General features: G+C 39.0%; 1 protein-coding gene across 1 annotated transcript in view; it reads left to right on the top strand.

Moving 5' to 3' along the window:
- The window catches only part of LOC139719547 (multiple epidermal growth factor-like domains protein 8), a 101,969-nt gene that overhangs the window by 5,858 nt on the left and 77,551 nt on the right, over nucleotides 1-18,560 (top strand). Inside the window, exons 2-4 of the mRNA XM_071630959.1 lie at nucleotides 1,428-1,591; nucleotides 2,178-2,393; nucleotides 9,838-10,021. Of these exons, the coding sequence (XP_071487060.1) occupies nucleotides 1,428-1,591; nucleotides 2,178-2,393; nucleotides 9,838-10,021 (564 nt within the window). The remainder of the gene's footprint in view (nucleotides 1-1,427; nucleotides 1,592-2,177; nucleotides 2,394-9,837; nucleotides 10,022-18,560) is intronic.

The raw sequence follows: 18,560 nt of genomic DNA on the forward strand, positions 1-18,560 counted from the left end.
CTGAACAGATGTGTACTACATTGTAGAACTTTCATTTTAATGGGTACACGTACATTAGTGACCCTGACTGGTATTGTTAAAAAAAGGAAGATACACTTGTATGCACCTCGATCTTTTATTTAAGGAAATAGCACAAGGAACAGAAATGGGGTGGGGGTGGGGGGGGGGGGTGACAGCTCCAGGAGAATTGGGGAAAAAAGAAAGTCATATTGAGTCAGACATACACCTGTGTTCTATCATGATTGACAGCCATTGTGTAGGCCAAGTTTGGGTTAAGTCACTAGTGGTTCTGTGCTCTTCATTCCTACTATTACTTGCTGATATTGCAGACTACTGTACCTGCAGGCATTGTGTGAGTTCTGGAGCCTACTTCAAGGTTACACACTATTTATAGCCTGTTTGAGATTGCCATTTAGACTTGAACTCTAGAATGTGCTGAGTAGACCAACAATTTTGTACGCTGTTGATGTTTCACAACATTGTACACTTGAATGCATTGTGCAATATTGTGTACATGTATACGTGTAAGTACAATTTGTGTGCATTTTCCTAGTTAGCTTGTGATTTATAGGGGAAAACTCTGCTGTGTGACATTGAATATTATCAAATGATATTTTTTATTTTGTTTGTTTGTTTGTTTCTTCTTGGTAAAGGTACAGTACAACTGTACCCCATTGATAGAGAAGTATAGGACAAGGGAACAACACAAATGTACATTACTGTACATATGTATGGCCATATTAAAGTTTTAGCAACGTCTGAAAATTAAGGAAAACAGCAGAGTGTAATGCTCCTTTGAGTGTTAGTGAACATTCAAGATGGTAGTATGAATGATCTTGAGCAAAAGGTTTCATCCTCTGTACCTACCATATACATGTACTGTATGTACAGTACGTGTATCAATACATTTGATATGTCTGTGGCAAAAAGTCTACTGATAATGGTCCATACATTGTACATCAACTCTGTATGCAAGAGTATGATTTGTTCAGTGTATAGTGTACCGTACTTTTGATTGTACAACTTTTACATACACTGTACATGTAATACTTGGTAAGTAAATTAGGGTTTTGTAGCCTATGATGATGTATAGGTGCAGCTACTACATTGTAGAATCTGCAGTCTGTTTGTTTTTGCTGATTACACTGTATGTCTAAGCCAAGAGCGAGATGCCGCAGCCGGCACGACAATGCTCCCCATGAACTTGAACTTTGTTTTTCAATCATGTCATGCACACATGATTCACAGCCACATTTGTGAAGGCTTCTTATCAATGATAAATATGCACAGTCTTACAGTTTCTGAACAGGAAGAAAATCTTAACAATTCAGAAGGCACCAGGGTACACACTAAATTACATCCATGCAATACCAGAGTAAATCATGGCAAGACTTTGCTTATTTGTTTGTTTGTTTGTTTGTTTTTAGCACCAAGTTCAGACATGAAGATCATGCTGACCTTCACCTCCTTTGGCACGGAGTGCAGCTACGACTTCGTCAGCATCTACGATGGCGACTCGCATCGCAGCAAGATGATAGCTTCATACAGCGGCGACTTCATTCCGTCCACCATCATGGCTGAGTCAGGCCAGGTACACTCCCATAAAGTCACTTTCAACCATTGCCATTGGAGATGAGAGGGGGTGGGGCGGGAATTGATGGGGGGGGGGTGCACGAGGATGATAAGGAAGGACACGGACTTCAGAAGAAAAACAATGCAGAAGAGTATGAAGATGGAGAGAAAGGGAGAGAGAGAGAGAGAGAGCATACTAGTCTGAGCATTTCTTTACATAAAGAGACAATGTTTAAAGAACTGTGTGACAATTAAATTTTCCCTGCATGCTGGCACATTAGAAAAAGGGAAACATTGAGAAAAGTTGAAAACTGTGTTGTGACGTGTTCTCGTTTGTCATTGTACGATATAGGCTGAGGAATGAGAAAGAGAATGAAAAGATAATATTCTGAAAAGTATCAATCCGTATTCATACAACTGAAGCGAGAACTTAGACTTTATAAACATTTGCAGATCTACAAGTTGTACTAAAAGTAGTTCACAGTTGATACTAGCATGATATCCCCCATCTTGTTATTGCTTAATATGTGATCAAATTTCATCTCCTGTATGACAAAAGTTTACAAAGTAAAATGACAGCATAATCTCTTCCAATTCTCTCCCAGATGCTAGTATATTTGTACAGCGATCGCAACTACAACCTGCGTGGCTTCGACGCAGCGTACGCGATACACAACTGCTCCATGGCCTGCTCTGGTCACGGCCGTTGCGTAGATCACACGTGTGTGTGCGACACCGGTTACACGGGTGAGGGCTGCGATCGCCGGAGCTGCCCGTACGAGTGTGGAAACGAGTGGAACCAGGGCACGTGCCAATTTTCGGTAAGATACATTGATTGACAGATGACAAGGATGAATTAATGAATGTGAATTTACTATGGCTCATCTCGAACAAATCATGTGGATGCTTGTAAAAGAAAGCAAGCACAGGACCAAGAGCTTTGAGTCCTTTCAAAATGACTCTAGGCAGTGTACGTACAATATAGATGTGCACCTAAACTTGCTTTAATTTTGGAGCATATCCAATGCAGCCAGGGGGACTTGAACTAGGGATCTGAAGACTAACAATCCACAGCAACCACTGAGCCAAAGCAATACTAGTACCTTGTTGGGAGAAAAGACTTGCAGCAAAATTAACGTGTACTTGTTGACTTGCTTTTTTGGTTGAGGTTTGCAGTGATTTGTTGCTGTCAGTGAACTCAGTATCTCTGTCTTTATATCTTTGTGTACATCTTAAAAGACCAGTCTGGGGGCACTTATCCTCATGTTATTGTAGATACAGCAGCAATAATAAGATTAGCTTTCTTTATTCACATAACTAAGCTCCTACGTTGTATAAGTTGTTGAGATAACAACAAAACCTGCTAAAGGTTTGTGCTTTAGTGGTTTGATCATGCACAAAACAATACAGGTCTGTTGCCTTTTGTGTTTGATGTGGTAGACTAGCCAAAGTAAAGTACATGTTACACTAAAACCGTAGCAAAATTGTTAAAGCATACTGATGAGTGTTTATACTGACAGTGTATTCCTGAACTTAGGAAAATGTTATGGGAATGTTTTCTCTTCTTTGTGTAGCCATTAGCTCATTTTCCTCAGTGATGATCATACTCTTTCTCCTGAGATGTATGGTTTTTATTTAAAAGATACAAATCACCCTTTTTAATGCAATTCCATTACAAATGTATGTGCTAAACCCCACACCAAATCCTGTATCAACATTTTATACTCCACTACATAGTGAAATGATATGGAAGTTGGTTTCAAATGGTTTTATTTAGAAGCTGCTACAATTGACATTCCCTCTCATATACTGTAATTAATGAAATCCTTGCATTGAGTTGTTTTTATTCCAACTGATTATCAAATTGCCCTTCATTGATAGACTTATTACATGAATAAGCTCCAAATCAATTAGTGTTTTTGAAGACTGATTATTTACATTGATGCAGGGCAATTTGTCAATCAGTTGCAACATTCCTTCAATTGCCTTTTTGAATTTGTGAAGAACTCATCTTACAAGAAGGGCAGCCTGTATCTCTCACTGTAACATAATTTATAAAAAAAGTCTCTGTAATCACATACCTGGGTACTATTTGTACAGAACTCCAGCATCACTCATTGTTTTCATAACACTTTTTAAAACTCTGCTACAACTGTTGCCAACATATGTTTACAAGTAGTGTCGTACAATGCAGTGGCATTGAGAGTCTTAACTGTGCCCTCTTTATAAGTGTCTACGGTGTCTGAGCCTCAGTCACATTACACTGAGATGAATTGACATTTCAGCTAAAAAAAAAGGCTACTGGTTCACATATAGAGTCTGCTTTGTTTGTGCATAGACCTTGTGAGTGGGTGCCCCGTGGATGGTCATCAAAGGATGGTCATCAAAGCCAGGCGTGAATAGGCTTCGGACAATTGACCACCACTGACAATGGTTTCTAAGAATCCATAGACAAGCCATTCATTCCCCGTGCAGTGAGGCTCACCTGAAGAAAAGCAAGACTTGGCACATCTCATTTTAATAATAAAGGCAATGGTCATCTCATTCCCTCACATCTACATAATACCTTACCCCTCCTCCTGTTAAGGTCAAAGGTACAGACAAACATTGTACCTAGTACTTGCTGGTACGTGTACATGTAAATAGCCTTTCATTGTTTTTATGTGGGATACATGTATAATGAAAATGTTGTAAGGACAATGCACATTATTTTCTTGTACCCCCTCTGTGGGTGATCTCCATTTTGATTGAAGATCAAAGTAGAAGTTGTTGTCATTAAAGGGGTGACATTCCAGATGACTTGATTTCACATACAGTGTATAGTATGTACACTGTAAATATACATTGTAGTGTCATGTATGGATTTGTGGAATTTTAATTGTTCTTGAGCAGATACAGTAAACCCAAAACAAAAATACACTTAACAACTGTGATATCACAAACTGTTGTAACATACAAAATTTTGTGATGGTGCATGGATTCCATCATACAAAATGTATCTGTGAAGGTAGTTTTGAAGGGATAATACAATTTTTTCCCCCTCAAACTTCTCCATACATTTGTAGATTGTAACATTGAATTCAGGACCATGTACTATCATTAGAGAGTCCAAGCTGACTGTGGGAAAAGTTTCCTTGTAAAAGTGTAAAATTGTTTGTGAAAGGAAGTGATTAGGGGGGAATACATTGTAGCTGTAGCTGTTGAAGTGCTTGAAAACTCTCGGGTTGACTAATGCTGTCAACTCTGGTTACATTCTTCTTCAAAAGTAATGTAATATGCATTGATACCAACTTACAGTATGTATAAATATTTCATGCACATCAGTGATTTCTAGTCTGTATTTAGCCCCTTTTATACTCGTGTACCTTCAATATCTCAAGAGTTTAAGGTACAATGTAATGAGTGTACCCACTTCCAATTAAGGCAATACAATGAACATACCACCCTGTGCATCCTATGATTTTATAAAATGGTTGCATACAAAAGAAAAAGTTTCATCAACGATTAACTGTTTTCTGTGGATCCATCAAACAAACAAACAAACCTAACAAACAAACAAACTGATGACAAATAGATAGTGAGTCATGCATCCAGTGTGACAGTTTTCTAGAAGAAATTTGCAGGCCTGTGGGCATAAACCACACAATTGCCATTTTAAGAATTTTACAGGAAGATTTTTTTTTTTTTTTTTTCACGAATTGAGACTCCCCAACAACTTCGTGAGTGGTTAAAGGGATCGTATACAACACGTAGTTTTGGTTGAGCCTTAACTGCAGGTTTTTATCATTTTTTGGTGAGATAGTGAGAAACCTCTCATGAAATATGAAAGAGCATGTATATGTAATTTCAAGAGGGATTTAATGTTTATTTGATGAAAATTGGTTTTTAAATGGCCGAGATATCCAAAACAGAGCGATCCTAAAAAAGTGTGGGACCCACATTTTATTATGATCGTTTTGTTTTGCTTTGTTTTTGGATGTTTTAGCTATTCCAAACCTGATTTTTATCAAATAAACTTTGAATTCCTCTTAAAATGGTACGCTCTGTACTATTTATGTGTTTTCTTGGGATCTCGCAAAAAAGTTAAAGCCTAATTTTCATCTCCACCAATACTGTACTATCCCTTTAAATTGTGATTGTGGAGTACAGTGCCGGAAGGAGAAAGATGCGTGTGCAGGTCACAGTATTGTCAGAGTAAGAGTTAATGTTTTTGCATGCTTTTATATTGCGAACAGCATTGCATTTACAAATTCATGAAAATAAAAATCTTGTGAGATATTGGACATATATTCAGTACTCATATTTACACCCCTGTGTGCCTTTTTATGTACATAAGACGCTGACATCCTATCTCTTTTCCAGGGATGTCCAAAAACATGTAGATCACTCCATGTATAGTTTAGTTCAGAAAAAACAAGATGGCCTACATTCAGTCGATGGCAAGATGTGTACACTACTACTTACAAATTGTAGGGTGCTCATGCGCCAACAAAACAACAAATTTTGGTGCTGGGCAACCAACAATCATTACGACAAGGAAGCAGCCACCTGCACTTGTCAAAAAGCACCCAGCTTTATCTTTGTTCATCAGCTAAATGATCCAAGGATTTCAAACAAGGGACAAAACCAGGTGTGCAATATATCAAAATAGGAGCATTCATTAGACCCTGACGTACTTAATCGAGGCCACTGCTGGTATTGAAGGCGCCAGGGGATGTCTTTATGTTGGTAGTGATGGTACTGATACGCTCATACAACTGTGCAGTTTCTGATCCCAGCCTTCCAAAGCAATGTGTACATAAGCTGTTATTTTCGCGAGGGTTTAATTTCGCGAATTTCGTGAATCTCAGTCGGACCGCGAATTTAACAACACACGAAAATATCACCATACGCTAAGGTAGTAGTGCGGTTATGTAGGCCTCAGTGTCAATTCGTGAAAACAACAACTCGCGAAAATGTCCGTGATCTCCTCATTCGCGAAAATATCTGTACGCGAAAATAACAGCCTATACAGTATTGTACAGCAATTTTCAGTATAAAAAAATACAGCATTCAGTACAAAACTTTTCCATTGTTCAAATGGGAGATTAATGTATTTGTTGGTTGTCCGCAATTACCTTTTTTTTTGTTGCTTTGTGAAATTCAGTAGTGTAGAGATATTGAAAGAAAAGGATGTTTCAAACAGTACAAAAACTGAATTTTGTGGACTGTCGTTTTTGTTGGTTACTAGCATTTCCTGTATGTGAACAAACAAGTAACTCACTGTAAGAGTGGAAATTTTCGCGCGACGAGAAACTAGCACAAAAGCCAAAGCACAGGAATATTTGTGCTTGATATGTACGTGTACCACTATGTTGTGTAATGTTATGATTCTGCAAGATTCATCTTACAGGGCAGAGGGCAAAGAATTGTTTGTACAGCAATTTCAGTATTAAAAAATGCAACATTTTTTTCTACAGTATGTATGCCAGGAAGACTTTGCTCTCTAAAGTGAGTTGTGTTCATCAAACAAATGGACAACAAAATACCACCAAGATCTCAGACTCAGCAAAGACTATTCTACTGTGGAATGACAGTTGTATGGAGTTTACTGTTGCTGGATAAGGCTGACCGAGTGTATACTTTCTACATTGTATCGGTTCATGTACAATTTCAGTGGAATATCCGTGGAAAATTGGCTGTTGATAATGAGTGGGTGCATTTTTATACGCATAGGATATGAATCATTTAAACTCAAGAGTGCATTATTGAATACATATGTTGTATCTTTCAAAGATTTTTCTGCACTGGCAAAGTATTGCAAAGTTTATTTCTTGGATTCAAGGAACCAACAAATGGTGGGTGGATGACAGCTGCATGCAGTACACGCCACCCAAGTCAGGGAAATCTTGGCAAAGTGTCTGGAAACCTGTAAAAGCGTAGACTACCCATGGAGCGCTGTGGAAGAGCACACATCCGTCAGTGGTTGCTAGGCATTGGTCGATTGTTTGCTTCTAGCAGAATAATGTCGCTCCGCTGGCAATTAGATATACACACTTATTATGAAATTCTGGGGCAAGGTTGTGTCTTGGTCGACACATGTTTTGATAAGATCGACAAATTGTATCCTTGTAAAGTTAGCGTTGCAGAGTACTCAAATTTGTAGATCTATTTTTTCTTGATGCCTGTACCATGCAGTAACATGCATTTTAGAATTCCTTGTAGGTTTATGTACATGTACTTTGTATCGTGGTTTCACTTGTTGAGTAAACTGTGCACCATACATTTGATGGGCATAAACATATTTTGCAGATTGGGACCCCTACATGTAGACAATTTAGTGATGAAATAGAATGTGAAAGAAGGACAGTGTATTTTGTATCTCTGGCATGAGAAAAGAACTGTATGTTTCAGTGAAAACTAGCAATACACTAAAAATGTTATGGATTGTGTTAGCTTTGTGTCTGTCATACAAATGTAGGTACTCATACATGTACAATATAGTGTATGTGGGAGAATATGGATTATGAAACATTTGAACATTATATTTTGTAATATTGGAAACAATTTGCCATGTAGCAATGCAGCACCTGGTATAAAACAGATATGATTCAATGTGTCGTATACAAAATGTACCATATACACATGTGCATTTGTACACCTGTACAGTGTGTACATATGTTGTACAATGTTTTACACTTCAATTTGGTGGCTATTTTCCAGTATTTGTTGGATTTTAGCATGGACATGTTCTCAAAAGTACAGGAATTTGATTTGTATCAGTAGTTAGAGTTAGACTGTAAAATGATTACATCAGGGTTCGACATTGAGGACCCTACTGTTCTAATGCACAGATGTGACAAGTTGTCAAAAGTTTACATTGAAATGTGTACACACGTACATTTGTACATTGTACATTGTACATTGTACATTGTACATTGTACATTGTACATACATTGTATGTACAATGTACACTGTACACAACTATAATTTTGAACAGGTGTACAATGTGTGTACATGTGTGTATTCATTGTATGAAACACAAAGAACACATACACACACTGAAAATGTGTTATTTTTGTGTATGTAAAAAGCACTCAGTTGTATACTGCAGGATGATCTTATTTAATACCAGAAGGTGCTGTTACTGTGCATGTTAGGGTAGTCAACAGTGACCAATACACTGAACACAATGCCCTGGAAACTATTGTGTCTTGTGTGTGTACACACTTTGCATCCAGGCTACTATGCACTGTAAGGACCCTGTGGTGATGATGTATGTGCCATTCAGTATTAAAACAGGACAAATATCTCACTGAATGGGAAAAGTACACACATGCTGATTGGTGCCACAATGCTCCTTGCACAACATTTCTAAACTAAACAAATGCTCTTCAGGACTGCAACGGTATTTAAGGGGAAAAGACAGGTTTTACATACATGTACAGTTGTATTTGTACTTATCAAAGATACTTGGATAAGTAAGAGTATATCCTGATACAGGCAGACAGTTGTTTTATGTAGGCAGGTTGCTACAAGTAATGCATCACTTTTCTCTGCACATTGTGGCCACCAAAAAAAAAAGGAAAAAAAAAAGAAAAAAAAAGATATCCACTGTAAAATCAATATCAATGTAGTAAGACCACCCATTTTGCATAATGTACTGTACATTATAGTAATTGTGATCAAATATCACAATTGTATGAAAACATCTGGTACCATACCCTTTTTGCAGAGACTCCAACTCTCCCGCTTGACATTTAATTTCTCCCGCCCTGGCTCTGTGTCTCCCGCTTGAAATGATTTCTTACTTTAGTGTCATCGTTTGTTGAAAAATAAACCTTACATGTAGATTGCACGAGAGAGCATTTCAATAAAAGAACCCCTAGAGCTGGACCCTGGCCGCAAGGAACTTCACGCACATCAAGTTGGAGTCTCCCGTTTGCTAGGGGTTTCAGGCGGGAGAATCTCCAGATCAGAAGGTGCTTGGGGTTGGAGTCTCTGTTTTTGGTACAATTTCTGTGCTTTCTTTGTTATTTTTTTCCTGATCTTTAATAATCAAATAGAATTTGTTTGTCTGTGCTGGATGTGTGATAGTACAAGTGTACTCTACCAGTGTGAACTTTCACGTGTGTAATGAGGTTTCTCTATGTTGTTGTGTTTAATGGAGATTCAAAATTATGTTTTATTCAAGATGAAATAGGAAATAAAACAAGTGATTTATTTATATTCTGTTCTTCCTGTCTGATATCACATTGTATTATATTTTTATTCTGTTTCCCACAGCCCACCCAGCAGTGTGTATGTGAAGAGGGCTACGTCGGGGAGGGGTGCAGTCTGTCGACGGCCAATGACTCGGGGTGGGGTCAGTCCTTCCTGGTGTCCAGTGGGGACGCAGGGGGGCTGAGCAGGAGGACCGGCCATGCCGCAGTGTACCACCAGGAGACCGACAGCCTCTGGATCTTTGGCGGTATGTATCAAAGAATATCATGCCTTACGGATGCCTTTAATCCGTTGAAGACCAGTCTCGAGTACACTTGAGCTGGTGTCTATGCGAAATGTGTGTCATTGCAAAAGCAGCCCGTCCTCAATGGGTTAAAGACCTGGCAGCTTAGAGATTCATGGATGACCCAATTCAGTTGCTACCCACTGGGGTACATTAAAAAAAAAAAAAAAAAATATATATATATATATATAATCACAAATAGTACTAGTCTGGTGGTCGAAGGATTAATGGTGCACCACACATTTATACTTGGGTATGTATGTGGCCTCAAAAGGGCCTTAGACCCTCTCGCGAAGTTTCGGCAAGCATGTTCTTCCCATTTTCAAGAAAATGAACATTCGGCAAGAACATGCTTGCTGAAACTTCGCGAGTGGTTAGACCCTTTTCAGGGCCACATACATACCCAAGAAAGAGTACTTGTGCTTTACCATTAAGCCTTCTGCCACCCAACGTCTTACCGCCACAGAGCCCTTCAAAGATTTCACAGCACTAGTCAGCAAATTGGTTGTACATGCATTGAAGGTGATTTATTGCACAGATGGCTTTCAAGTGGAAGAGTTGGAGTCTCTAAGACTGACATAAGTTACGTTCAGATGACAAGCCTTAACCTCGAGGTTAGGAAACCTTGAGGTTAAGCTTGTAGTTAGGGGCAGTAAAGACGCACTCGTAGTTAGCTAACCTTGAGGTTAGCTCGATGTTAAGAGCCACAAGAATCTTATGGTTAGCGCTTTAACCACGAGCCGCGGGGAGTCCCCACTCGTCGTGTGGACACAAAAATCAACGCACTCAAAGGGGCAGAAATTGAACCTCGACATTTCGTAACCTCGAAGTTAAGACTCGTCATGTGGACGCACGTCGAAGTTAGGGGGCAAGAGCTTAACCTCGAGGTTAGGGCTTGTCGTCTGAATGTAACTAGTGAGTTGTATAGTAGCCCAAAGCAAGCCGTAAAGGAGTACAAAAATGCATCACCCCGAAGAGCTGAACATACATTTACAATAGAGAGTGTAAGCGTGATAAACCCTTTCATTTTGCTACATCGTGAGCTTGTTGATTGGGTTGTAAAAGTGATTATCCTTACATGTAAAGTTTGAGTTAGACATTTAGGAGTGCATTTTCTCTGACGACGTGATGACTCTTTGAAGTAGGAGATCTTTACAGGTATTCTTTCTTTTCTTTTCTTTTTGTCAGTAATGTGAAACTTGAAATTTTCGCTTGCGTGAAACTTTCGCGGGGAGCCAGGATTCACAAAAGTAGAATGCATGTGAAATGTTTTTCTGTACACAATGCATGGCATTGAATGCCAGTTGCAATTCACACAAGTTTATGCGGCAATAAAGGCCGTTGGCTCCAATTAACAACAGTTTCGCGATGCATAGCATTGAAGGCCAGTTGCAATTCGCGAAAGTATTATGCCGCGAAAAAGGTCTTCGGCTCCATGTAGCTACAGTTTCATGCCGTGAATGTTTCTGATCTTACACAGTATATATGGCTTTTTGAGGATGATGAAGAGACATTATGAAAATGACTCTCTGATGACTATTTAACGACTTTATGTCGCTAATGCACATTCTATCAGATCAGATGATATTGCGCACAAAATGACAATTGATTTATACCTTTTTCGTTAATGATGCCATCAGGGAATTAGAGGCACTGTGAGGTTGAGAGTTTATTTTTGTCTTGATAATTTCTTCCTCTTTCCTTTCAAAGAAAAGTAGATGTACATGTATTCCTCAGTGATCATCAGTGTTTTATGGTGATGAGTTTTACCTGAAATAGCTCCAAATCCTGCTCGATATTTTCAAAAGGGCAGTGCTGCATTAAAGCTGTGGTTGATGAATGATCAGTAATCATGCTTATCATAGGGCAGTAATTGCTGTATCGACGCCAGAGCGATATAGAGAGAGAGCTAGCAATTGACCTTTCTTGGCTGGTTGCAGTATATGAGGCACACTGAATGATAAATCATGAAATCACAATCAGACAGGATTTAGTGTCAAAAGCAAATACTTTCAAATGAAAACAGAGCCATAATGAGATGTTACAGTTGCATTTAAGAATAATGTATCTTTTTTTAAATTTTTTTTTCTCCATCGCAACATAATCAGAAACATAATGCAGAGTACACATGAAAGTAAAGAATTTCAAAATGTTATTAAAGTAGTCAGTAGAAAGGGGAATTACTGTAGAAGGGGCTCAGACGAATGAGATGGGGCAAATGATAGAAAAAAAGGTTATAATAGTCAGTCCAAAATATTTGTGATATTTTTTAGTCAAATATACTGTCTTTACTGATCAGTTTATATGATGGCTTGTGCACACTTTTTTCCCCCCAGATTTGTTATCTACAAAAGTGGCTAAAAGATATGATATTCCTCAAATGTGCACAGAGGGAATGAATTATTAATAGCTTCCTGTAATAATCATTGCCTGATGAGTAACCCTGTAATCTGCAAGTTACTTCCTGAGTACTGTACAGCTGTAGTGAAAATACTTTTCTTAATGAGAAAGGACATGAGACTACAAAAGTATATTTACATGGGAAACATGAAATACATGCATTTAATACACAAGTTTGTGGGCAAAAATGTACCAATCTTGATGATGGTTGTTGCAGATTGTATGTCCACGATATGTTTGTTGAAATGATAATGAGAATTTATAGGAATGTATTCTGTTTAATGTTTGCAATATTGAAAGATTCATCAAAACATTATCTGTTTGATGTTTGCAAGGTCTACATTGTAAGTGTGTGTGTGTGTGTGTGAGAGAGAGAGGGAGAGAGAGAAAGTGTGTGTGTGTGTGTGTGTGTGTGTGTGTGTAATGTACAAAGCGTATGTGTCTTTGCATCGTGTGCTTGAAGAATATCAACAGCTTGAAGTATTCACTCCTCTTGTCTTGTCATATATAAGATACAATGTACATCATATTTCACTTGTTGAACATTCCCACATGGCATCCAGGTCTCACATTACACACCCAATGCTGGGATAGAGATTGCTGCATATGTACTACATAAGTGATATACAGGGAGCTATGTGTTCATGTTCTTGAGAAATGTTTCTGGCACCAGTATGCATGGAGTGACGTGCTGGTTTTAGCAGCAGATCAAATCCTTGATTGCACACCAGTCTTTATTATCATTGTAGCAGGCATAGAGCCCTAGAGCCCTAGAGAGTGTGGCAGTGCGTTGCTAATGTGTGGTGATGTTTAATCAGGCCTACTGCGGCAACAAAGACATGTTGTGTCTCAAGGGACTGATCTTTGATACAACGCACACACACAACACACACACAAAACCCAAAACAGCAAACAAAATACAGAATAACAGCAGACTTGTTGCAGAGAGGCGCAAACACCGCTAATGATATGACACATGCAGTTGTGAGCTTCCGTTTGCTACCTTCCCCGCTGTGCCCATTTGGCACGAGAAATTAACTCCGTGCCACGATCGTGCTAATTCGTGATGACACAGCTACAGCAACAACAACTGCTTTCCTCCATAAGACTCTATTCATCACGTCGTCGCACAGTGTGCACGGTTCCACACGCTTGCGGCAGAGAGGATAGACTTTATGATGCATGATTATCCTTTGCAGAGAAACTACGTGGGTGTGAATAAAAATCATCTTCTCTTTTTTTCACAGTGAATTGCCTGAATCTGCTTTGGCCCCAATTGTTATTGCATGATGCATATTTACATGGTGTACTTTATAAAAATACATCTCGTGGTATAGATCCTACATTTTGGTTTGAAGGGACGATATAGTTTTGGTTGAGACGGGGATTCAGCTTTTAACTCTTTGCAAGATGATTACAAACCACTTATGGAATACTAAAGAGCATACAATTGTTCAAGAGAAATTCAAAATGCATTATGATGAAATTGGTTTTGAAATGGCTGAGATATCAAAAACAAAAAACAAAGTAGAACAAAGTGATTGCCTTGTTTTGGATATCTCACCCATTTCAAAACCATTTTTTTTTCTTCAAATAAACATTGAACTCCTCTTAGAATTGTATGCTCTTTCATATTTCATGAGAGGTTTCTTATTACAGCTGTATCACACACACACACACACACACACAAAACAAAAAAACAAAAAAACAGTTGGAAACCTTAAGTGGGCCATCTCAACCAAAATTACAACTTGTATACCATCCCTTTAATGCTAATGAATGTGTTCCAAGTGTTATGTTTGCTTTCATCTTACAGAGATGATGAAACATGACATTGCTCATGTTTATACAGTGAGTGGGGCCAGAATCTTGAGATGTTTAAGTTCTAAGTGTTTGAGTTTCAAGTGTCTTATGCTGTCGCATTGGATGTTTCCATTGGCTGGGTCAGCTATGAGTTTGCACACCCATTCAAACTCACATCATGTCGCAGAATATCAGTACAACAGAACTTTGTGATCAAGGAAACACAAAATACTTTGTGGCATGTCAGTAATTAGTGTTACAGAGCAACATGCTGGGTGCCATTTTGAAATTGACTTAAAAGCAAAGTTTTTCTTTAACAGAAAACCTGTCGTGGCTTCATGTGGTTGAACAGTCGACTGTATACGTCATATCTTTCGTGAGTATAAATTTTCGCAAATCGGGAATTCCCGACAATTTCGCGAATAGCACCTGACTCTTAAAATTTGCAAAAATAAAAACCTTGCAAAATATCCTCGGCGTATACAGTATTTGAAACTCCAGACCCTCACATGATTAAAAACACAGAATTCTTTGTTGAAAGTCAAGGTGTAATATCGTGGCAGCTACAGTGTAAAAGAATGCTGCTCTATCAGGCCCTGCAAGATTAAATACAGTATGGTATCCCTACATGCAGCTGCAAATGGGTAATATATAAAGAATTAGAAATAAATTTTGATTGAAAGCTAAACAAAACAAGATATTTTCTTGTTTTGTTAAATTCGCGGTCCAACAATGATTAAACGAAATTTGCTGAACTGAAATTCAAACCCTCGTGAAAATAACACCGTATTAAAGTATGGTATCATCAGCGTAGGATGGATGAAATGAGGTTTTGGGAAAAATACAGTGAAAGTGTTTTTCTGGGAAGGTGTGTTGAAGGGTGGCTATTCCCTGTCACAGTGAGTTAGATATTCCCCAATTCTTGATTCATGTTTAGTAGGCAGGCTTTTGAACTACTGCTATGAGGCAGTAAAGTAAACTGCCTCCACCTCTCATCGACAGCATACACCTCAGAACCATTTGTGACCCGCGACAACGGTTTCAGGCAAAAGTCGCAAGAGCAAATTCCCTCCTAGGCGGGGTACAAAGATTTTGACCATTATTTTTGTCGATTTAGGTTTTTTGCAGAAATCGAATCTTTGATATGTTTTCTACATCTACACTAGATTTCATAGCATAAGACTAAGTTTTTCCTATCGAAAATGGAATTTTAAGCACCCTATGTTGGATCGCACTCGTCAGTTTCGAGCTTCTTTCGAATGCCGCGCCAGTATCTCCAGTGTTGCTACGGCGCAGGGTCTCGCATGCGATTGGCTGGTGCGTCGCATACATTTACATAATTCGGCTTTCGGAGACACCAGTTGCAGCGTTTGGGGAATGCTTTGTCCACACGTGCACGATTACATGCTCCATTGTTCTTGCTATAGTGGTTTATATACGCTCGCTCTGTAGTGTGTGCTCTTCGTTTGGCTTTCTTTCCAAACCATTCTACCGCAATGTTCGACAACGGAAGTGAAACAAAAATCGTGTAGCATGACATAATCGTGTGAAAAGAAAACTAAATATTCTCAAATTTGTCTACTTGTACCGCAGTAAAGATTATGACAGCAGACTGACTCAATGGAAGGTAGAAGAGAGGAAAGGAGCGGTCACATGTATTCAAATACTACACGTCAAGATCGCACCAAACTAACGAGTCATGTTTGTTTGTTTGTTTTGATTTAATTAGCACCATCGAACAAAGCAGCATATGCATGTCTTGTAAAAGCAAAACAAACAGGAAGCGTGACCCTTGCCAGCACTAGCAATTTTCTGCCTTCAAAAGGGTCGCCAATGATAAAGACAAATCAACCACAATGAAAATGTGATTTGTAAATGTGTGGATTCGCCACCGCTTCTGTTACATGCACACGGTCATGGCATGTGGATGCCATTGCGCAGGGCTGCCAACATTGGAAACTAGTTGAGAGTGAGACTCCCATGGGCCAATGCTATAATTTAGGAGTCAAAATGAGTGAGATCAGTAGAAATGCATGCCAACGAAATAAAGTTTTAGAGTGAGAAAGGACCAAAATGAGTGAGTCTCACGCTCAATGCGTGAGAGTTGGCAGCCCTGCATTGCGTAATGTGTGCACCATACACATGTACATGTACATAGCACCATACATGCAATTATCGTATTCGCCATCTTGAAAGACGTACTGGTAAAACAAACCCGAGGGAAATGCATTGTTTTTCGGCTCCATACGCTGAGCTCCGAGGAAGGTGCCCGGGAAATTTGACTCTCTCAGTGAGCCAATCAGAAGGTGATGTGGTTGCTAGAGGCGGAGCTTAACATCGATTGGCACCATCGTACGGATGGGTGATTCTCCCCTCGCATCGCCGCTCGGACATTGTCTTTGAGAAAGAGGTGAATCTTCAAAGCCTGTTTTCTCGCAATTTTGTCAGGCTAACAACTTAAAAAGTGCATTTTATTTCTCTTTCTATGCCCACTTATGGTGCCGAAGAATACAAGTGTTTTATATCAATGAAAAGCTTAGGAAATGGGCAATGTGATTCAGTGAAAAAAAGAATTTTCAAAATTCCCGACTTTTGCCTGAAACCGTTGTCGCCGGTCACATTTGCGTTTTGAAATGCAAAACATGTGCTGTATAGAGTATCAAAGATTTAGTCCCTTTTGGAAACCTGAAAATTTTATTTCTTTCATAAGCTGGTATGTAGTATAAAATAGTGAAGTACATATGTAGGGGGATAGACCTTTCTTCAGAGTAAAATTGGAAACTTCTATAGGACGAAGGGGGAAACAACACTAGATTTCCAGTGTTGTCATTCACCCCCTCTGAAAAGGTCAACCGTTATTCTTGGCGCAAAATTCAACCGTATTCTTGAGTGACATGGACTTTGGAACAGTTTTTTTTTCGTATTCTGAACATTTAAAAACTCAGAGGCGTTTTTACCGTAAGATTTCATACGCAATGTTAGGATACATTATCCTTCCACCTTGTGTTATTTTGTGATGTTTGCGAAAGGGATTACAATTATACAGCCTTTACTGATGGCGATGTACCTTGTCATGCTTGAGTGAACTCGTATATCAACCCTCTGGGGTTTTATGCATCAGCAGGGAAGATTAGTCTTTAGCAAAGGGGGGGGGGGGAGGGGGAACAGCGACAACAAACAAATATAGAACCAAAGTTTGTTCTTGTGTGTGAGGTATTACATAGCATTTTGCCTCAGGCGCACAACAGATCATAAAGCGATAACGCTATATGTACACAGTTTAGCACTCAAAGATTCAATAAACTGGTTAACCAAAGTGTGAATTATGGTTGCTGTTGATGCTGTTGGTGATCATTTTTGTGAACTTTGTACTGTAAGCGCATACCAGTAAAAATGTTTCTATGCATGATAATATATTTATTCAAAACCCTTGTATGATAGACTGCATGTGTGTGCCTGTCTATCATACATTTGTGTTTGTGTAACTTGTGTATTAGAGTTTTACTGTGCTTGCTTTGCCAATTCTTTGCAGATTTCTAATAAGTAATTACATGTGAATAGAGATTACCTAATCATCCTAAACCCTGTTTTGTCACCATGGCCTTTATGGAACAAGACGAATTGATAGGCCTCAGTGGGCTGGCTAACTTCTCATTCAAATTGAGAGGAATTGAATTGAACGCTGCTGAAAAGATCTATCCAGCTCCAGTTGGCAAAATACATACTAAATTCCTGTAAGATACAAATTATGTGTGATGTCAAATACAATACTATATGTTTGGAAAGTGTGAGAAAGTTGGAGGTAGCATAAAAGTTTTTTTTTTTTTTTTTGAGGGGGGGGGGGGTGGGGAATTTGGAGCATGGATCAGAAGGGGTTGAGACCCAACTCTTGTACAAATGTGGATGTAGCAAAGCAAGATTTAACCAGGGAGGTGGAAGAAAGATGGAGTGTGCTCTTTCGAGTTTCCTTTGAAGTCATGCGTGGCCCCGACAGCGTTTTTTTCCCCCTCCCGTAATCCCATTACTCACGCTCGGCGCACTGCAAGTCGTAAATCTTGTGGCGGAAACTCACGACGCGAAATGCATTGTGGTCGGGGAATAAAATGGCGTCCTACGGTGTGAGCACAGAACTCTATGTGTAAGCAGTGGTGTAAGCAGTGGTGGTGGTTCTGGCGATCGTGATTTTGACGGAGACGAGTTTGTTGAGGAGGAATTGCTTCTTTAGCAAATTCAAAATCACATTGACACAGCAACTTAACGAAATTTGATTTACAATTGAAACTGAAACTCAGAAAGTTAG

The sequence above is a fragment of the Diadema antillarum genome, unplaced genomic scaffold, assembly GCF_040938485.1.
Source record: "Diadema antillarum isolate AM-2024a unplaced genomic scaffold, OU_Dant_1.0 scf00000112, whole genome shotgun sequence".
Taxonomy (NCBI): Eukaryota; Metazoa; Echinodermata; class Echinoidea; order Diadematoida; family Diadematidae; genus Diadema; species Diadema antillarum.